Below are 23,451 nucleotides of genomic sequence, written 5' to 3' on the forward strand. Positions count from 1 at the left end.
ATAGTCACTGTGGAGGATCACTGTCATAGTGTGACAGTGTGGCCTTTAAACATGTCAGACATAAAATAAACACATGGACACACAGCTGTCTTATCTCCCACACATAGTTAAATGTCATGTACTCATGCTCACACACACACACAAACACACATGGTCCCCAGGGGAAATTAGGGTTCTTCCTATTTCTATCCATGCCTGTCCCTCTGGGGAATCACAGTTTAATTTACTCACAAGACTAATGACAGGCTTATTAATAAAGGCATTATGTTTTAAATACTTTCCATTGTTTTGGTTGTCACAGTATTTTGAAAAAAAAAAGTAATTCGTAATTAAGTAATTAAAAGTATTTCCTTTGTGTTTTTATTAAAACACACGGTTATGTAAAACAGAAGTGTATTTCTCACCTGAAAGAGGAAAGCATCTCCGATTGAGTTACTGAGACAGAAAACAAAATCCTTCTTTGGATGTTCAGGCACAGCCTGGACAATGCTGTTCTCCACCCACAGCGCATGTTTAGGAGTGCTGTTATGGTCAATCCCTGAACGCCCATCTGTCTCATACAGGAAAAGCGTGCAGCCTGGAAAGATGGAGAAAAACAGATGAAGAAGCAGACACAAAAACTGAAGGTCACACAGTCTTCTGATGTTTTATGTGTTTGTTTGTCTGTCACAGGAATTATACAAAGACTACATCTCCTGCATGAGACCTGGTGGAGGAGCAGAGTTTGGTCCCAGGATGAACCAACTCATTTTTGGTGCAGATCCAGAATAAAGTGATTTATATTGAAAAACATAAAAAACTCGGAATAGTAGAGGGTAGAAATCCATCAGTAGAGCATCATGTCTGTTTAACTCAGGAAGAAAAAAAGGCAAAAGGTGGATTCTGGAATTTCTTAAGATTTCCTAATATTAAAAAAATATAATATAATATAATATTGAAAGGTGTTTAATTAAATTAGAGGACTGCGGAGCCTTGTCTACTGCTCTACTCTGCATACCTATAGCCTCCTTTGCAGATATAATATTTACTTTTATTTATTTACTGAGGATCCACACAGAAAACAAAACAAAGCAAACATTCAACTGCTATAATAAACTAAATAACATAAGAAGTGGGATATATTAGTTGATACGTCCATAATACTACACTAAACCTGTTGCACTATTCTGTAATGATACACTGCAGACTGTATAAAATAAAACAACACACACCAGAAATTATAGTAAAGGGTCCTTTCTATACTAACTGCATGTGGTACCTCAATGATATTAGGGTACAGAAACATAAAAAAAAAAAAATCAATAACATAAACATGGTAATGTATAGCATAAGGTGAGAGGCATTCTGGATTATTTATTTTCAGGACAGGAAAGGTGGCAGGCAGGAATGTGACTGTAGATGCTGTGTCTTATGCATTTCAAGAGGACAAGATTGGATTACACATGAGTGTGGCTGTAAAATTAAATTGTGGTGAGGCAGAGGAGAGAAAATGTTAGGCCACACAGAAGAGGGTGAGAAAGGACAGCAGAGGTGAGAACCAAGGGCACAGACTGTGGTAAGAATGATGTGATTACAAATAGAGTGTAGCAGAAAAGAGATAGAGGGAGAAAGATGAACCAGGGAGGGCCAAGGTAAAGATATGAATCTGAACAAAATATAATGGCAGCAACATATTGTTTGTTTTTTGAGCAGTTTTTGTGCAAATATTGTCAGTTACTAAAGTAAATAAATATAGGTTCTGTTTTTGTTTGGTAAAAGTGAATGATTGTTGATGATTTTCCTGAGGTCCACAGCGCATGCCATTAATATTGTATAGTGATATTATATTATATTATATTATATTATATTATATTATATTATATTATATTATATTATTATTTTTTACTTTTATTTTCTCAGACCTATTTGGTTGTATAAACGTTTTCTGTAAAGTTTTTTGAAAGTTTTTTGGACTGAACTGAATTGAATTGATCTACATCCTCCATCTGTATAATTCAACATTATCTTTCGTACAACCATCAGACACATAAAGTAACACCTCACCTTTCAGAGAGACCCAGTAGTGTTTCCACTTGCGCCTCGTGGCAGGCTCCACCTTTTTATTTTTCTTATGAACCAAGAAGTTTTTCACAGCCAGTGCACCTGCTTTCCTCACTGTGCCTTGAGCAGAGCCAATCAGAGCGTCCGATGGATAGGCGCTAGTCAGCGTTCCACTGCTCTGCTCATCACTCACAGCTGAACCAGCCTCCTCTATGAAGTCCCTTCCCTGATGTGTCTAAGAAAAGAGCAAAAAAGAAGTGATAAGGCACATGATGCAGCTTCCATTTACACCTTTTAATGCACTTTTAATTTGCTTACCCAGGCTTGATTGTCCAGTTCTTTACGGAAATTTTCATATACCCCACCCCGTCCTCCTTCAGTGCCTCTTCCTTCTCCCCCTCCTGCGCTGCTGCTTCCACTGTCACTACCGTTGAAAACACTGCTCTCAGTGGCTGAGTACACGGAGAAGGAGGCTGACATGGCCTTGCAGCGACGTGACACCAACTCTCCATCTCCATCTATCTCTGCTGTTACGCCATCAATACCACTGTCCCCGTATTCACTTCCTTCTCCCAAAACACCTGAGATGTCCTGTCAGACAGAAAAATAATTGGACAAACTGGATAGGAACAGGATAGCTAATGTATTGGCCAAAATAAGCATATACACCCAACCAACAAACCAGGTGAAACAAGATACACACTGAAAAGTTCTGTAGTTTATGTTTGAATTTTTACAATCAAGGTAGCTGCAGCTTGACCAGACTCTTGTTTCCAGACTCCCCACTAAACGGCTTTCCTGTTGTCTTAAAATCCTATAAAGTGCTAAATGGTCTTGGGCCTAAACACATCTCTGATTTACTAGTATATTACAAAGAACACAGACCACCTCAGGTCATTTGGGACAAATATAGTCAGTATTCCCAGGATAAAAGCCAAGCATGGTGAAGCAGTTTCTAGTTTCTATGCCCTTCACCTGCAGAACAAACGTCCCAAATACCCAGAGGGCTGCAAACACAGTGAGCTTACTTCTACATCAGAGCTTAAAACATTGTTGTTCACCATGGTTTGCCAATAAATTACATTTATAATGTATTTTTAATCCATAGTCTGCTTGTTTTTAGCATAATATTTCTTTTTTAGTTTTTATTTTCTGTTTTTGTTCATTCATTTATATCATTTTATTTTTTATGTTTTTCATAATCTCTTATTTTTAAACTATTTCACACCCCAGTAAAGCTCTTGTGTCTAATTAAACTTGTCCTGCCTTTTATATGCATGTGTTTGTGTTGAATGTACTATATGTGGGTGGTTTATTTTGCAACAATCAGTGTTTGTGCATCTGTTTTTGCCTCTGATTTTCACTTTCAGCGAGCAGCTCTTTGTGCTTTTATACTTCTACCTCTCTTTGTTTTGCTGGGTGTGTTGTGTGGGTTTATTTATATCCGGTCTAACAACCCCCTCAGCCTGGCTAGATGAATTTATAATAAGCACTTAGGGTGCTCTGCTATCCAAGGGTGCTGGGGGGGGGGGGGGGGGGGGGGGTGGTTCTGGGAATGAACTGAAAGAAAAGCTTGGATGTTATTTTTGTACTTTTTCATTATTAGGATATTTTTTGTCTGTGACACATGAATATTACAGGCAACATTTGTGCATTCTTCATTTTCCTGAGCATTGTTTTTGTTAACCAAAGGTCTTAAAAACTGCATTCACTGTGTTACATGAATGCTTTCCTTATATATTAATGTCTATTGTTTTATGTTACTGAAATACACTACATTCAGAACATGTATGTTTTTAAATGCACATAGCTGGAAAGTGAATATAAGCATGAGAAACCTTAAGGGAGATCACATCAATGTGAGACAAAGAGCCCCCTAGCAACTTTCTCCTTGTGAACCCCTTTCCATTAAACTACTACACACACATACATACATGCACACACTCAATTTACATGTGCAACCATCACTGCAGAGCATTAACACACAGGAAATGTCTCTGGGTGTCATCAAAATGTCAATTACTGGACTGACTGGTGTCCGGTTGTGTCTATGAACTCTCTGAACTTCCTGGGCTTTACTGGCAAACAAGGTCATCTATCATTCCTCTTTTCAGAGCCTCATACAGAGAAAGACAAGACCAAGTACTACAGAGAAGTACATAAGGAGTACTTCCTTATTGTTCCCAGAGGTCCTACTACAGAACTACAACCTAACTTCTACATAAATTGCTCAACTTGCAGTGAGTTTGTGCAGCATGTCTTGTCAAATTGATGATGATTTATTAACTTGTTTGTGCTGTGTCTCTCCAGTTGCCTCTTTGCATGTGTTTTTTCAAGTTCTGCGGATGACATAGATGTAAGCACTAACTTGTGTGGTTTGCGCACGGCGTCCTTGAAAAGCTGGGCATGGTGTTGCTGGGATGCCGAGTCCTGCTAAGCCTTCAGACAGGCAGTGGGAGCGTCGGCAGGGGAGTGTGAACGCTCCGTACCCGCCACCCTCTTCCTCTGTAGGAGACATCAACCCCCCCTCTCCTTCCTCATCACCATCACACTCAGGTTCTCTCCGGTTTTTAGCGTAGCGGTTCCGCTGCCCCCTGAGGCCTGAACTCTGTTGGCTGCACAGATGGTCCAGAGATGATGCCCTTTCAGCTGAGCCTGGAACAGACACAGGTGGTTATTGCACAGCAGTGTGTGTGCATATTTGTCTGTGGTGTGCAAGGTCAGGAAGGTTGAAGTACATATTCTGATTACTGTAGTTACCGTTCAGGTTACTTTGCCACACTTGATGTGTAAATCAACCTTGTCTGCCCTTGAGTTCAACTACACTTCTGTGAATCTACTGTCATGTGTGTTAAGAGTAACTATGAGTCTATGTGTAGCAGGAGTGTCAATCTACCTAACTAGTGGACCACCTGGGGATACCACATAATAGGTATAGACCTTCTACAGTTAAGGCAGCAGCTACCACCTGCTGTCCTGCTAGATTCCAGCTGTTCCTGTCCAGCATCACAACCTCTGTGATCAACTAAACTGCTTCAAGCGATGGACTCCAGGAAACCTTCAATCAGGAGGCTTTGTCTAATCATCTACTAGTGTCTGCAATTTCTGCCACCATTTCTCCTTCATCCTCTGTTAAGTAGATCAAATCAAGCTAACGCTTAACAGTGTGTGAAGGTATTCATATAAAGCAGCATTTTTTGCACCAGTTACCATCTCAGAGTGCCTGTATGGTGTTTTGAAAAGAAAAAGCAAAAAGAAATGCAGAAACTTTTACTGTACTGTATTGGAGTTGAAATCAAATTGTGTGTGTGTGTGTGGGTGTGTGTGGGTGTGTGTGTGGGTGTGTGTGCGTGTGTGTGAGTGTGTTGTATAAGAAAAGTGACCAAACATCGTGGTGGGGATGTTACAGCATGTTACTGAAGCAGTTATATCACTATTAGTCACACTGAAAGTTCAGAATAAAGAGCAGAGGCTGTCTGCGGGCCCATGTTTGCTGCCAGTGATTGGAAATAAATCCTCAATGTGTGAAAGCAATTCTCCAGCTCTTCACTGCAAAACTGGATCAGACTGACATGAAGTCAAGAGTCACAGTAATATGAAGGTAAAACTAGCTAAAGACCCAGAGGAAAACTCAGGTATTTTGTCTTATTGACTTTATTCATTACAGACAATGGGGCAGCCTGTTTGTCTGTCATACCAGACATTGCACAGTACAATATGTGTTTGTCCTAAATTTTTGTGTGTTACCATCCTCACCGGAACTACCTCTGGGGTGTGGGAACTGCTCATCCTCCTCTTCTTCCCCTCCATCTATCATCTCTTCTGTGCTGGTCAGATGCTCCTGGCTCAAGTCTGACAGAGAAAACTCCAAGCTGTCGTCTCTCCACATGTCTGCTGACTTCGACCTCTTCTTTTTAAAACTGCTCCCGTCCTGAGGGCCTTCAGTCATCCGCAGCAGGTACCTTTCCTCCCCAACAATATCTCCCTCCCCTTCCCCCATAGAGTCCTCTCCTCCATCTGGGGCGACGGTGTCTGCTTCTGAGGTTTCAGGAGTTGGTGTGGCCAAAGGGTCGTCATCATGCTGATAGGACTCTGGCCTCATTGTCATAGCAACGCGTTGTGTCCAATGAGGATTGATTCCAAACTCTCCAAATGCATCAGTTGCATCAAAAGGCTCAAGTCCGTTTTCTGCCAAGGATTGTGGGATACTAGGAGTGCTTGAGGAGCGAGTTGAGGCTTCAGAGTTCCTGTGTTCCTGTTTCACAGAGGACGAGTGCCTGGAACGACGGGTGATCGGCTGTTTGGTAGAGAGGCGAAGTGAGCGGGATGTGTGTTTACGGGAAAGATGTCCCGTCACATCACCGTAGAAACCACTGTCCCCATTTTGACTCTCCACGTTTCCCATGATTTAACTGTGAATTAAAAAGTGTCTATGAAACACACATGTATTTGATATCTCCATCTTCACATCAGAATAACATTATCATTTTAGTATTATTTACTGGTCTGTGCTCCATCTGCAGTGTAGATCTAACATCTGTGTTCATGAACTCACATGCACCACCAAACAGTTGAGCTCATACATTGCCAAAATAACATTTATTAGATCGTCAAGTCTGCATCATGGCACTGACATCACTCAAATAAAAGGAACGAGAGTTGCCTGCAACTGGGGAAATATCAAATTGACTTCATTTCATTCACTCAGGATTAGATATCTGCTAGCTGTTCATAACACACTGATAAATTGATTGCATTTTGTTTGATCTTTTTATTAAGCCATAAGAACATTTGAGGTCATGCCAACAAGCAGAAAAACACAACACAGTTTCTAAGTGTGAAATGCAACACCATAAGAACAGACAATTCTACATTTACTGTGGCTCACTTAATACAAAGTTATTAACCATGTAATGATACTGCAGTTTCTTGCTATGAAAATTTCCATTATCTATGTTCCCAGAGCATGTAAACAATTAAATTAGTCTGTTGTTAGCTGCATCTTGCTAATCAAACAGTTATCTCAGCATCCCACTTCACCTCATGCACTGTGTTATATAAGAACATGGAGCTGCTGAGTCAACTGCTGTCAGTCGGTCCTCTGTGAATCACACAACATCAAACCCACACCATCATCCTCAGTGTGGGCTTAAACTGCAGAGAAAGACTTCTACTTTCCTAAGTATTTTAATGCTATTGATAATGATGCAATCTTAGGCATACAGTACATGTTATGTTGCCACATAAAGTAAAATCCTTTCACAGGCAGAGATGCATTGAAAACAAGTGCAAGTGTTTAGCGTGATTAGCAAAAAATAACACTTGTTAAGTGATTCAAAATCATATAAATCGTAATTAACAGAAACACAGCTACAGCTAGGTGAATATGAGAGCAATAGTTACCTGTAGTTCCACAGCTGCATCCTCACATCAGCGCAGTGTCATCTTTCACAGACCACATGGTGCTCTGCAAATCCTCAAACAGTGGTGTCAGCTGGCTCTGAGAGGAACAAGAAGAGAGAGGGAAGTGTTATTGGAGCTCTCACAACTTCAAAGTGACCTGATGTGTCAAGCGCTCACAGAGGAGAAGAGCAAAGTCGAGAGGAGGAAAGTACTTCTGAAACTACTGCAGAGGATCTGCCTGGTACACACATAAAGTGGGCAAGGTAAGTTTGAATGGAAATCTGTGAAAAACACTGGAGATAGAGCCCATAGGATAAAAGACATTATATATGATGAAAGAGAATAAAGTACATTGTGGTCAGTGTGCCTGGAGTTAAAATAATGCAGAAAGGCAAGTGAGAGCAGCAGTCAAACAAGACACACACATTTACATACACACATATACAAACTCACAGATCATCAGAAACAAAGTGTGGAGGTACTGTTGGAGCCTGAGGGGGAAAAAAATCACAAACAACCACAATTTCTTTGAACTGCACCCTGAAACTCATTGCCAATCTGAAACCGTACAGGCATGTACAAGCATGTGCACAAAACATTTTGGGAAAACACCCCTTGTCTCCCTGCAGACAAAGAAGCGTGCATGCACGCACACATGCAGACTGTTGGTGAAATGACAGAAGATGAAAGCAGCTATGGAGTATGATTTTCTGCTTAAGACTGAATTAAATGATTCTTGCCAACACGACCTAATTTCCTCTAATACCAGCCCTGAGCCTCTTAGAGGAGACCATGATTTCCATAATGTGCTATGTATAGTGTGGAGGTATGCAGGAGAAAGCAAGCTTGCATGTGCAGTGACTGACTGCTGTTACTAATTTTGCAAACTCTATTATTTGGCTTAACAAATTATGAGGCAGGAAAATAACAGAAGAAAAGACACATAATCCATTGCATATGGCGAGTAATTTTAAACAACCACTGCCTTTTGTTTTGTCACATTGAAAAGTGCTATAATCAGACCTCAGTGCCTTATTACAACACTGTTTTTACTTAACTTGGACTCCAGCTGTTGTTTTTACTGAGAATCAGATAACTATTAATTTGTTTATTCTCAAGGGCAGAAATATGACAAATGAACTGTGTGAAAGTTCTGGGAAAATACATAGAAATGAGAGCTCAAAAAAGGAGAAGTCAACTGAAGGCTCCTTCAGAAAACATACATTAAGTTGGTTTTATTTATGAATGTGTGTGTTCATTTCACTTTACCCACTGCAGCATTTTTTGCCCCAGCTGTGGGATGCGGTTACATAAATTAGACCCTTGACCCTGATATTCTCCTCCGCTTCTCATTCCACCCTTTATTTCTCATCCCTCCTCCATCTCATCCGGCCTGATGAATCTTATCCCAACCCACATTCCGGCAACCCACCCCCACAAAATAAATATTGTAATATGCATAATGCTTGACTGGGGCTTCACATTTAGTTTGGAACCGTTCTCGTCTTCATTTCTTAGCTTATGTTCAAGTAGAAACATAAGACTTACTGCCTACATGGATACATGGATAGACAGATCACATACACTTTCCCATTCACATAGTCCTATATGTCTGTCTGCAGTGGAGGTGGAAAACAACACAGGCCAAAAAAACAAAACAATTCTGTCTGACATAACACAAGGGAAATCAAACTGCTGCCTCTCCTCTGGCAGTGTACAGTCTAAAATGTTTAGTCTCTTCGTTTTCCTCTCCCCGTACCCTGCAGCAAGGCACAGGGAGCGAGGAAAGGGGGGAGAGAGCTTGGCAAAAACCCACGTGGAGCTGAGAGGTGAGGCGAGGCTAGGGGCGAAACACATGAGGAGGGAGGATGCTGAGGTCGGTACAGACGCACAACAGGGAGAGAAATAGAACATATTGGGGTACTGAGCTATGAATAGAAGTTTGATACAGACAAGTGGGAAAACAAAGGTAGGCAGAGACAAGGACTGTGAATGACGGAGAGGAGAGATAAAGGGAGAAAGAAATTGGGGGGTCCTATTGTTGCTTGGTTTTAAGTGGATAAGTAGGCATGAGCTCTGGCTGCCTCTATTCGGGTTTAATTGAGGGAGCAGAGACAAAAGGGGAAACATAATTATTCGCTCTCTTTCGCTCAGTCTTTCCTTCTCAGTCTCATTCTCGGGGTGTATTAACACACTGCAGAGAGCATATTAACACAATGGCTCATGCCACAGCAGCCAAAGCATCATTACCATGCAGATATGCCCACTCACAATGAACTGATGAAAATACAGTTCCAGTTCATTTCTGTAAAACTCCATTCCTGATAAAAAAATTTTAAAAAATCAACACTATGAATCACTGTATACACACTGCTGCCCACAAAGTTGGAATATTTTTATTTTCTGATACATTTTTCTTTTATTTCTTATTTGTATACATAGGTAAGCGCCTTTGAAAAGAAGTAATGATTATATACTGAGTAGGGATGTAACGATATGAAAATTTCATATCATAGTTATTGTGACCAAAATTATCACGGTTATCGTTATTAATGCGATATTATTGAAATTGTGCTCAAAATGTTCAAAAAAGTACTTATACACACACTGAAATAATTTAACCAAGGTGTATTTTGAAAACAAACGAAACAAAACAAAAGCAAATAAAATAATAGGCTCAATGTACCTTCTGTTGGCAGAAACATTTAAGTATTAACCCTTAGTGGTCTGAGCCTATTTTGTCCATTTTTCAGTCCTTTTGATTTTGCCTTTATATACTATATAAACAAATGTTTACTATACCCATGTTTGGTATCTTTTTTTTTCAGCACAACTTCATCTATATCATCTGCCTATTATTTTTTCACTTTAATCTGCTATATCAACATAAAAGGCCAGAAAACACAAAAAATATGTATATATAAAAATCCAGTTTGAAAAATGTATATAATTTATTGCATAAATAACACAAATATGCTTAACGAACCTTTTCAAAGACTTTAAAAGTGAATATTAATTCCAAATATTAGGTATAGAAAATTAAAATTGTAATAAATTAAAACTATACTCAAATATTTAACATAAAAGCAGATCCTTACATAGGCATTTTCTCTAGAAAAGTGTGGTAATCACACACGGTTATCTTGATACTTAGAATTTAAACGGTAATACTAACTGTCTGCAATTTTACCGTGGTTTATCGTTATACTGGTAATCGTTACATCCCTAATACTGAGTCCCAGTTTACACACTTTATCTGTCAGGAATAAATTACATTGTCACAATAATTGCACAAGAAGAAGTAAAAAATAATTAATTCCAACCTTATGGGCAATGATGTACATTTACTGTATAATAAAAAAATAATAATAAAAAGTTTAAACTATAAATTCATTGTTTTGAGTGAATGGAAAGCTCTTCTGGACTCAAACTCAGGAATATAAATTGTTGTATAAAACTACCAAACTGAGCAGTGAACACAGGTGGAGCCTTTAACTTTGCTAACAGAAAAAAAAATTACTGGAGCTGTCAAACAATCCGATGTTACTTTGTCGGGAAGTCTGTGTCAGAGAGATGCTCCTAATACACACACCAGCAAGTAGATTTTTATGTGGAGTACAATGGTATGAAGTCAAACATGATTTCAGTCACACACACCTGCCCAATCCCGTGAGAAAAACGAGCAGGTTTCCCCGACACACACACACACACACACACTCTCACATGCACTCATGTTCTTTGGAAAAATACCAAAGGCCTGTCAGAACAGCCACGGTTCTGGCACACCCTACTTCCCCCCGCCTATCTTTTCATCTCTGCACCTGTCTCACAGCTCCACCCTACATGATACACAGCTCAGCTCTCCAGATGCAAACCGCGCATGACGTGGATGAGCACTACTGTACGGCTTTGTGCATTAAATGAAGCCAAACAAAACCTGTCTCATTGCTTTTTTAAGCCTGTCATCGTCTAGACGGTGCTGGAGTGGCTGCTAAAATCATCAAGAAAAAGTGTTTCATCTTGTCCCATAGGAACAACAAACTGTCAAACATGCATTTATTATTACAATATTAATTGATTTTTTTCTTTTTTTTTTTTTTTTTTTTACACCCCAAACTCCTTTACTAATTATACTCACAAATATTGCCCAAGAACTCAGAAACAAAGCTGCAAAATTACTACAGAACTTTATTTCAGAATGGCTCACCATACAAATCTGATCATTAAAGTGTAGTTGTGTGAAGACTTTTTCAGTATCTGGTTGGTTAACTTCCTTCTTTAAACTGTGTGGTGGAAAGTCTTCATCTAATGACTAAGTAATCATGACTAATTAGATTACTAAGATCATTATTACTTTGTTTTACCACATTTTTCCCAGTGCAACTTAAAACATACACTGAAAGTACAAACAATAGACTCAACACTGCAGTAACCAGAGGGATTCTTAGCTTTACTGACCTTTTCACTGCAACATCGGACATTGACAACCTCCTGTGAAGACCCTAAACACATGACACAATTATAGGGCTCACCCTTCCCTCAGGCCTTTTCCCACACCTTTCACATTCTCCAAATGGTTACCATACTTCCTCCTGAAGCCAAGGAGCAACATCCCTTGAGGTTAAGGGTCTCTCTGGGGGGTAAACAATGGAATTTGTGGATGAGGCAAACTTCATTCCACACAAGTCAAAATAGACTACAGAGGGAACCTGGGAAAAGGGTTTATCGGAGTGTCTCCACACTCCTTTAGTTTGGAAACACACCTGCACATGAACACACCATGCATGTACACTGGGGCTTTTTTTTTACTGCTGTCTATGCTGAGCAACCTGCTTTGAACGATAACAAACACACTATTAAAAAAAAACCCACATGGAGCAGGATTGGGTGATGGTAGGTTCAATGGTCCAAACAAATATGGATCTGGGGACTGATCCTTGTGTATTTGCGTGTGCACATCAAGGTGTGTTTGAGCATTGTTCTCATTTGAGGGGATGCAGATAACAGTCAGATACGCTCTGAAAAACATCCTATTGTCAAGACGGGAGCACACACTCCAGTGCACTCCCACAGTCCCTCTGAGACGGGACTGTCTGAGACATCACTGGCAGAATTCCCTGGAAGAGGGAGATTAGCTTCTTATTCATCCTTTCGGGATCGGACAGGACACGCGCCACCTCCCCTCTCTTTCAGCTTAGACACTCATACACATACACAAACAGTGCGCCTGCAAACATGAGTCGCAACTGCTGCTTAAATCAGACATTCATTTCCTTTAACTAGTGAGAGAAAAATTACAGTTCCTGCCTAAACAGTTTCTTCTGTGTGCCATTATTATCTCTTAACACCAAAGTAAATTAAACAGGGCCTGGATTAAAGGTTACTGATTGCTGATTGCAGCTGCAAACCAATTTAAAAAGCAATAAAAAAAATGAAAGAAAGAGGCGTAAAACACAGCTGATTTAACAGTTACATACTAGAAAGTATCATGTGCAAAATTGTAGGTCAGTGTCTCTGTGTGGCATCTGAGGATCAAGTGAAAGAGATAAAGGGCAGTGGAATTTAGTATCATCCAATTCACTGTACTTTACTCCTCAAGTGTCACTAACCTCATTAAATACGCTCCCCGTCTTTCTAGGAGCTTATGCCGTACGCTCCTTAACTCAGATTTCAGCTGACTGTCTCTGCAGCACGACATAGCCAGGGATTACCATATTTTAAAGAAAATCCTGCTACCACAAGTCTTCCATTGAGTGAGAGGCCCAGGCAAGTCAGTGAGTGAGTGTAGCTTTTGATACTCCACTCTGAGTGTAACCTCAGTGATGAGTGAGCTACTGTATGAATTAAAAGACAGGAAACCCCGTAGATTTAAACCACCCATTATGATAATCTCGCTTCCTCAATCGAGATGGATATTTTAAGTCCTTTTTCCTTGCATGATCTGAGTCCTCTTTTCTCCCAGTTCCTGTGATAAAGGAGATCAAGGCGTGTCAGGCTTAATTAAATTCCACTTGTGATGTAGGTTACTATGCATGTTTTAAACCTCTTGTTGATACAGTACAAGCGAGTACAAGTAGCGGTGCAGCAGGTTGGAGTAAAAATGACAAAATTATAATTTGCTTTGCGTTAAATGTTCCTGTATCATCTCCCTCGCTCAATCAACGCTCCCTCGTTCTCCCTAATGAAATAGTGACTGTGCAGACAATCACCTCCGAGCCATCAAGACCAATCAGCTGAATATTCATGCGGTGATGTGCAGTTCCAAATATGTTGAGAGGGAGCAAAAGAAGTGTTCTTTAATTATCCAGAAGGAATGGGACAATACGTTGACTGTGCTCCAAATTCTGCTGGTAACCGTAGAAACCCCGCAGGGCAAAAACAGCCTGGGGGAGGAGCGGCTGAGAGGGTAGAGCAAAGACATAGAGAGACTTTAAAGGAGTCAAAAAGGACCATGTGGACAAGGCAAAGTGTTTGAATTTCATGGGAAATTAAATGTACCAACATTGGTGCACGTGGAATTCACTGAGAACAATAACATGCATTTTTATACTGGAACTTTTAATGCTGAGACGAATACATTTTTATTAAACAGTACACATCAGCTAAACAGTGTTGTTTATGTCCAATATCCCTCCTCATTTCTTTATTTAAAAGACAGAAATGCATCATAGTGACAGAAGAACTACTGAAGTAACCAAAAGGGAAAAAACAACAAAGAATCTCTCATTTGAAAAAACTATTTTTTTCACTTTGCTACCAAAAGCAGGACATACAAAGATAAGAAATTGCCATTTTATAGACAATAATTAGATGGTGCCTTAATCAGAATTCATGGATTCATCTACCAATTTGTAGTCTGTAGTGTTACTCAGCTGTAACACTGCTAAAACTCCAACAAACACTGCAATAATAGAAACTTGCACTGTTATAAATATAAAGACAAATTCATGTCCAGGTCCACAAATCAAAACACATGTATTTTCAAATCTAGTAACATATACTTAAATGCACTAACATATTAATGAGATAGATAAGATGTTCCACCTACCCTTCATTTGGAAGCAATATTTAGATATTTTAACTGTAGCAGGAGAAGGTGACTTAAAATGTATAGATTTTTTAGTGATAGTTGTGTTTTAGTGATAGTTCAAGGATCTCATTTCTCATACCTGAGCATGAGAACATGTCTGCATTAACCCTTTAAGCCTTTTTTGTGGCAACGTCCCTGGGAGGTGTTTCGGGCGTGTCCATCCGGGAGGAGACCTCAGGGCCGACCCAGGACACGCTGAAGAGATTTTATCTCTCGGCTGGCCTGGGAATGCCTCGGGATTCCCCCCAAAAAGCTGGTGGAAGTGGTTGGGGAGGAGGCTGTCTGGGCTCCTCTGTTGAGGCTGCTGCCCTCACGACCCAGACTCGGATAATTGGAAGACGACGAGTATGTCCAAATGAATTTTCTATTTCATCAGTACTTATTAAAATATTACTATCTGTGATCTACAATTTTCAGTGATAAGCAGGTATTTTCCTACATCACATAGGTCAGGGGTGGCCCACCCTGGTCCTGAAGAGCCACTATCCTGCATGTTTTAGATGTATCCCTCTTCCAACACACCTGATTCAAATGATAAGCCTATTGTCAAGCTCTGCAGAAGCCTGATAACGATCGTCAGGTGTGCTGGAAGAGTGAAACATCGAAAACATGCAGGATCGTGGCTCTCCAGGACCAGGGTTGGCCACCCCTGACAGGTGTTTGTAAAAGTTCAGAGTAAATTCAAGGTTACTATATCAAAATAGAGAAAACTGAAGAAAATCAGACTTTTTTAGTAAAATATGTCATTGGCTGAATATAACAAGCATCTACAACCACTGTCTTACAACTACTATTTTGTGAATCAATGCAGAATGTATGTTTCCATTTTCACTATGAAGCCTCTGAACATCCAAATAATATATGTCTAATGTTGCTGAGAAGCAGAGAAACAGTATTTTACCTGAATTACTTGAATGTTTTTGTGGTTATAATTGCCAGTGTGTTATTTTTAAATAAGTGGTTCAAAAGTTGCTAAAAATGTTTGATCAGTAGATGACTTGGTTGCCACCGGCTATTTAGATCTTTGAAGGCTAAAAATTGTAAGAAATACAAAAATGTGACATAGAAATCATCATATCACTAGGATCTACAGCCAACAAACAACCTCCTTTGACATTTGAAACCTAACTGTAACTCATTTAATTAAATAGTCAACTTTCTCTGCTGTCTAGCTAAGAACTAAATTCAGGTAAAATTTGCAAATGGGTTAATTTTGGAGCCAAAAGGTAAAAACACAACATGTTTGTCCAATTATCTTTGGAAATCACAGTCACACTGACTCAGAGAAGGACCCTGACAAGCACAGCACCCACAGACGGATGCGAATGAAGCAAAATTGGCAGGTTAATACCTTCTATTCCGCTCTGTACAGGCTGAAGGTAGAGCAAAATAACAGGGTGGATGAGTGGGTGAGTGAGGGATAAGAGGGTTTTAGGCAGAGGTAGACTGACTGAGGTGGGAGGTTGAGGTGGGGGGATGGGATGAGAGCAGCGAGAGGGTCTGGAAAGAGAAAAAAAAAGCAGATGATAGTGGTGAAAGGGGGATGAGAGGCTGTTAGAGCTGTGGGGAGCAGGTAGATTTGAGTGTTAGGCTACAGGTACACAGATGAATGATGTGTGGTGTGGTGGAAAGAGACATGAGAGGTAAAGAGGTGGACTGGTGCTGATAAATACTGTGCACTGACTGAGGAAGACATTGTGTCGGTTCAAAGCTCACCCAATTTGTTGTTAGCAATGACACAAGTGGAGTAAGACTAAGAGTGAGGATGTCTTTGTGCGTCAAGGTGAACTACTGTCTTTAAGAGGACACAATATTTATGACTATTTTGAGAATGAAACCTGTGATCATGACAGTTTTAAACATTGCAAAAATACAAGTATACTATGTTTTGCAACAGATACAAACACTGTTATCGAGAAAACAATTTGGACTCCAATCGATTGGTTGATTTATGAAATGGGGAGAAGAGGTTAGTGACAGACGAGGTAGAGAGCAGAAGAGGGCTGGGACGCTCAAGGGGGGTGCAGGACAGCAGGAGCTAGAAGGGGAAGTTGTCTTAGTACATCCCTGCACCTGAGTCAACAGCAGTGCTTGCAAACAAAGCGTCTCCTTAAAGAAGAGACAAGAGACGATGTGCTGCAGTGGGGGCTGAGAATGGTTCAGCAAGAATGTGGCAGACAAACAGCAGCTCAGTGTACTGTCTGCCTTTTCTGCTCACTGGTTACTGAAACAATGGAATGTGTTGCTGTGGTATACAGTGTTAGGATGAGATTAAATAAGATTAGAAAAGATTTATAGCAACAGTAGATTTGCCACAGTCATAAATGCAAAAGGTAAAGATTTGTATACTCTGCTTTTCACAGCTGATCGCATTTGTCCACTTTTTATCAAGAAGAAACTCCCTTCTGTCTTACTACATACTTCTTCTTTTGTCCGTAATACACACACACTGAAACACATATCCCCGCATAATGAGGTGTGACAGATTCTGAGAACAAGAGTGGACCTCCGCCCAAAGTATTGCATCAAAGTTTTGCAAATTCAAATGACAGTAACCCATTTTACAAAATGCAATTTTCCACAAAGATGCTCAAATAAAGAGCAGACTAAAATAATGATTATGGATTGATTTGGGATTAATGTTTTATTATTAATGAAAATACCAATTCTAGTAAATAATTATTTTGTCAACAAATGTTAGAAACTAGAAAACATAAAAATACAAATTTGACAGACTAAAATCTTCAAATTTCATATTTTGTCAAATTATGGTCATCACGACTTTTGAATGAAATCTGACCTAAAAAACATTTGAAAAGAGGAGTACACTACCATTAAATCAAACAGAGTCACCATCACCATGCTAAATTACATAAGGTTGACTGAACTGACAATTACTGAATGTCTTGACATGAAAACAGCAGTATCGCTGAGACATGGATGTCAACAACATGACAGAGATGTGCAGCCTCAGTGGATGGGGTTGGATCTAGGTCAATGGGTCCATTTCCTGTGATCTGAGCTCTTGTGTAGACTCAAGTCGGGGTTATTGTTTGGGATCAGAGTGGCTACGGTGAATAGAGTTCCCCCTCTCAGTGCATTAGTGACCTGTATAGCTCCACACGACTCATTGACATCTGAGTGCAGGCCTGAGGGGAAAGGACAAAGGCAATCTGACCACACACAAACGTGCATTCACGTGTCTGAGAGTCTCCACAGGACAATAATAAAAACACACAGTCTGATAGAAACCGCAGAGCGCACTCACCAAGGGATCTTAACCCAAAGAAACCCGATCCATAATGAAACTATTCCACTCAGTTCTACATATAAGCCCTTATACTGGCTTTTGTCTCACTCTAATAATTAGACATATTCAGATGTGTAATGTAGCACATGCACACAAGTGTAAATGCACTCCCAGCCTTTTGAGACAGCCTTGTACAATCCAACTGAATAACTTCCAGGTCAATAAGCAGGAATGTGAAGTGTGACTATGTGATGAGCACTGAGTCGGCCAGGTCGGCAGAGGAGGAGGGGAGGAGGAGAGGAGAGGAGAGGAGAGGAGAGGAGAGGAGAGGAGAGGAGAGAGAGGAGAGGAGAGGAGAGGAGAGGAGAGGAGAGGAGAGGAGAGGAGAGGAGAGGAGAGGAGAGGCTGAACAAATACAAAACATCAAAGCACCCAAACAAAGTAGTGGAATAAAGATTTCCAAGCAGAGATAAAAAAACAAAAAAGGAAAATCTCAGGAAAGCCAAATTTCCCCAGTGCAAACAAGGCATAAACACAATCTTTGAAGACACTCTTTACACTCCCTCAGTAATTCCTCTGTTAAATCTCTACTCAGCACTTCACACACGTGTGTTTCCACTCACTTTTTTACACTCGTTTCCTGTCCAGGTATCACATCTTATTTCATGTGCCATCTTCAAGAGTGCTTCCTTTTTCCATTACACCGCACTTACTTCCTTCACTTTTCAAGTCAGACTTATATGGAATTACATGTATCAGCTTGCTTTAACTGCATGACCTTTCTTCATAAAAGCAACAAAAGTAAATGAATTTATATTCTTTATTTTCTTCATTAAATTCTTCATTCTTCATAAATATCTGAGTATCTTGAAAAGCACTACATAAATAACCTGTATTATTATTATTATTAGTAGTAGTAGTAGTAGTAGCATTAGTATTAGTATTAGTATTAGTATTAGTATTATTATTATTATGAATCTGAAGGCACCAGGGAAAAAAATGTAAGCTAAATAGTACGAAATAAGATGTAGATTCATGCACACAAGCATGAACCACACACACAGAGACGTGTATTTACACATCATCAGTTGGCAGTCGATGTGTGGGCTGGAACACAACACTGATCAGAGATAATGGGCAGACATGACAGGGATGGTGATGCTGTCACACCAAGAGAGGAAGGAAAGGAGGGATGATGGAGCAAAAGACAGAAGGAAAGGGAGACAAAGAAAAAGGAGGGAGGGAGGAAGTAAAGGAAAGAAGGAAGGAAGGAAGAAACTCCCAATTCATCAGCAGACACAGCAGAGACAAAAGGGAGGAAATGAATGAGGGCACATGCTCTCACACATGTCAGCGCTGAGACACCCCTCCCCCGTCTGCACCCTCTCTCAAATTAGAGGCATCCCCTCCTGCGTCTCCCTCTTTTCTTACACATCTTTATCTTCACCTTCTTCTAATCATCGGGCTGATGTTGAGGGGACTGACAGCAAAAAAATATATTCCACACCTGATGTTGTACTCCTGCACTGTTAACAGTCTTGTTCAACCAGACAAGTGACATTACAAATGGACGCAGTTAAGTAAACGCGTCACTGTGACATAATGTTCTCACTGACTCATTCGACCGCTTTTGTCTTGCACAATTTCTCGTATTCCTTTCAAAAGGCCAAAACCAAAAAACGGCAACCACTGTGGCACTGTGTAGTTATCCTATAAGTTACGCTGCGTAGGGATTCCCCCTACTATTACATGCAACCATGCACTTTAATTAGCTACGCACAGTGAAACCAGTGAAGAGGAAAAGGATTTAAATCTCCACCCTCATCTGTCACTTTTGTCTTGGTTTTCCCAAAACACCATCTTCAACTGGCTGCGTTTGACTAAAGCAAAGAACTGGAAGAGTGACAGACAGACAGGAGGACATACACACACACAGAGAAACAGACAGAGAGAGAACCCACAGGCACACAGTGAAACACAAACATTTAAACAGCTTGATTGCATGAGGGGAGATGGGCACTGGGGGGCTGCGTAAGCCCTGTATTTGCTTAACAGCAGAAATAAGTGGACCACTGAGGAAGGATGAAGCATTAGAAAAGCAACGGGTAGAAAACAAGATAGGCCGACACATAAAGATGAGGACGAGGGAACGAGAGAGAGAGAGAGAGAGAGAGAGAGAGAGAGAGAGAGAGAGAGGGAGAGAGATCATCCCTTTCATGTTAATTGCATCATCCCTTTATCATGCCTGCCACATGCTCATCAAACTGCGTCTTATTTACTATATCTGTGATCATAAAGAGATGGCGCTCGGTGCTCTGCCACAAGGTCAGAAGAGCTTTTAATCATCACTTTGAAAAACATGCAAGAGGATCTGGAGTAGGCTTGAGGTACATGCAAATAATGATGATGAAGATGCTTCTTATTCCTATTTGTTTAGTGTATTATTTGATGTTTGGAGTGCTCAATGGACTTGATATAAACAGATGAAAAGATGACTTAGTGGTTTGATTATTATAGTATAGTGCATACCAATCCTGTAGACTTTCTAAACTGTGGCTCTGTGCATCGATGTGTCAAGTTATGTCAAATTATATCCAATTACAGGAATCACATCTGGCTCACACAAGGCAAAACATTCAATTTGACTTTTCTGGCATTAGAATAATAACTGTATTTGTGTTGTAGTAACGGTTAAAGTAGATGAAGTCTCCAGAGAATAAATGTGAGTGGATCTGTTGTCCTACTTGACAAACAAGGCCGGGAGTGTTTGTCTTTGATGGATGTTTGTAAAAGTGGTCTGCATCTGCTCCATAGGTAAGCTGACTTAGCACCAAAGCAGAGTATCAATCTGGGTCAGTATATACACATGCACACACACTGAGACGCACACAATACAAACACACCCATAGGGCTCACTTAGCAGAGCCCCATCCCCCCCTTCACGCTCACACATTATATTAGCTTACTCTATACAGACAGAGCACATGGTTGTGTATTTCCACACATACACACACATATTTGTCCCGAATGCACACAGTGTAAATGGACACACATAGACCTGGTTGAGTACTGTGTAACAGTGGATGAGATAATGGCTTTCCTCCTTTTTCATAGCCTCGGGGTTTCGCAAAGTCTTTGTCAATTCTGAAAAAAGTGATTGTATGAACACATACACATATACACACACACACCAATTTTTATCTGCCACTATAAATCCTTTCACGGATCACTTCCTCAAAACCCCCTGCCAATATTCAACTTCCTCATGACAGCAACTGAAGCAGTGAATTGCAACAAGAAAGATAAAACAAGGAAAAGATAGTAACACAAAGAAAGAACTACTACATAAATATCATTCTCAGAATCTATACAAACAGAAGTAGCAGGATAATGGTAGAATAAACCAAGATTTCTTCTATGTAATAATGATAAGTACATTTCCCCATTTCTTCTTAAAGTTGTGCAATTCAGGGAGTTTTTTTCACCTCTCTCTCTCTCTCTCTAGACAAAAACACAAAAGTGAGGAGAACGTGCCCTTTGACCCCTTGTAATTCTTAGCCAGTCTGGATGCCTGAAGATGACCCTCACCACAGCTGAGACCTTACACCTCCACACACACACACACACACACACACACACACATGCACACACACACTTGAGTGACAGATGCTACATGAAGACTACAGAAGAAAGCCCACACTTTGTTTTTGTACTTCCCTTGTCCTCTGTCTCTCTCCTTTTGCTGTGTACTGTCATTTTCAACCCAGACACCATGCTGCCTTTAACTGGTGACTTTAAAGAGCTCCAAGTTTCCCTCTTTGTCTGTACAGTCATTCTACAGATGTCATAGTTTAAATATTAAGCTATATTCAGAACACACAAAGACAGATTCCCATCTATTTCGTCTTTTTCTTGGTTGATCATCTTTCAAAGTTTGCAGCCTAACAAACTCCATAATAAAGCTCTACTTGAGTTTTTTGATTTGGCCCCTAATCTCACTTTATCTTCAGATACATTTCCTCTGTACTTCTGACGTAAAACGTACAGTCAAATATGAACGCTGTTACAACATGAAATGCTATGTTTGCCCTTTGAGCTTTACAAGTTTTTTTAATGATAGGTAAATGCCAGGTGCTGCAAGTCCAGAGAGCTGTTAAGGGATTTTGTTATCATCAAATTACCCTGAGTAGAAAACTAGGCAATGCCCCAGTGTGAGCATTAATGATTGATAAACTCTACTCATCAGCTCACATACTGACCCACACTGCATGGCACAAGTGTGCACAAAGCTGTCTTCTTATTCTTTTGTGCGTTTATGTACAGTAAATGCACGTGTCTATGTGAGAAACACAAAGAAATACAAAGAAGCAGGGGAGAAAAGAGCCACCACCAAACAGTAAAATACTGTACTACAAAAGAGAGGCCACACTTACAGATAAATATATGAAAATATGCTGCCTTTCAATATAGGTATTCTTGATAGAAACACAAATGCATCCCAACACTAGAACACATAGTCAATGACAAAAACTGTACTGTAGAGCACACATTTGGGTTCACACAGGCTTAAAATTAACCAATAAGGTTAAAAAAGAATATATATATCTATATATACACACAAAATAACTTCAATACTCTTTCAAATCATTGCAACTCTCTGTTCTCTCTTTCTGTTTAGACTCACAAGCCTTCACCAAACACACCTTCACAACAAGAAGTCTGTTACTTTACCTGCAACTGTTTGTTTACTTGAACGTATTCCCGGTGTTTCCTGAGTGTGTGGTAGTTAATAGTTAATTCCGTGCGGTGATTAAAAGACAGTCAGCATGTGTCCTCTGTGAGAGTGAACAGGGGAATCCTTGCATCAGTCAGATATCTCCCAGACTCCAGTACAACTCAACACTCACACATATACACACACACACATACACACTACAGCGCATACTGACACATGCTGCCTCCTGCATGCCTCAACCAGACTGAAGGCTGAGAAGAGGGTGTGTGTGTGCTGCCTGAGTATGAGCCCGCCCTCTCTTCTCTGGTTCTCCCCTTCTCCCACATACACTCACCCTGCCCTCCCCCTCCCCCTCCTCCTCTCTCTCATCTCTGCTCTCTCTCTCTCTCTTTCTCACTCCCTCTCTCTCCTATTTCACCTCCCCCGGTTTGCCAATTGACTGCCAGCGTGTGTGCTGGGTCTGTGCCTCTAAGCCTTTAGTTATCCCAGTCCTCTTTTTAATTGCTGGCTCTCTGGCCTCGAGTCCTACACAAAAACAAAGACATTCAGATAAAGTGGACAAGCAAAAGCACAAACACACTCCCCTACAGTAAATGTACCAATGGGTCCACTTGCTTGTTTATCAGGGAAAATTAGATTACTCATCAGTTTGAGAAGCGTATTTTTCCCCAACTGAAACATACACACTTGTAAGTACAACTAAAAAGTCAAACAAAAACTGCCTTGTTGTGTCACATTCATCATTAAAACAAGCATGATTTGGTGGAGAGATGTAAGCCATGAAACACTGTATTTGAAAATGAATTAGAAATGCACAAATTCTGCTGTTTGAAATGACTACTGTAAATACACATGTAGGGGCAGAAAACATGAGCTTGTTCTTCTTTCTGCTCCTTATCATTTATAATGTGGTCAATTTGCATGCAAAGGTAG

General features: G+C 40.2%; 1 protein-coding gene across 2 annotated transcripts in view; it reads right to left on the bottom strand.

Annotated features, from left to right (window-relative positions):
- Positions 1–22,787, bottom strand: part of LOC115432907 (T-lymphoma invasion and metastasis-inducing protein 1-like) — a 58,712-nt gene extending 35,925 nt beyond the window's left edge. Inside the window, exons 1-7 of one of the 2 annotated variants that reach the window (XM_030154003.1) lie at positions 22,515–22,787; positions 7,444–7,540; positions 5,806–6,452; positions 4,409–4,695; positions 2,359–2,631; positions 2,044–2,275; positions 405–577 (exon numbers count right to left, since the gene is read on the bottom strand). In XM_030154003.1, coding sequence (XP_030009863.1) covers positions 405–577; positions 2,044–2,275; positions 2,359–2,631; positions 4,409–4,695; positions 5,806–6,445 — 1,605 coding nt within the window. In that variant the 5' untranslated portion in view covers positions 6,446–6,452; positions 7,444–7,540; positions 22,515–22,787. Of the gene's footprint in view, positions 1–404; positions 578–2,043; positions 2,276–2,358; positions 2,632–4,408; positions 4,696–5,796; positions 6,453–7,443; positions 7,541–22,514 lie in introns of both variants that reach the window. The other variant, XM_030154002.1, reaches the window with a different exon arrangement.
- Positions 22,788–23,451: the final 664 nt, after the last annotated feature.

This window comes from Sphaeramia orbicularis, chromosome 14 (genome assembly GCF_902148855.1).
Source record: "Sphaeramia orbicularis chromosome 14, fSphaOr1.1, whole genome shotgun sequence".
In the NCBI taxonomy this organism is placed as follows: domain Eukaryota; kingdom Metazoa; phylum Chordata; class Actinopteri; order Kurtiformes; family Apogonidae; genus Sphaeramia; species Sphaeramia orbicularis.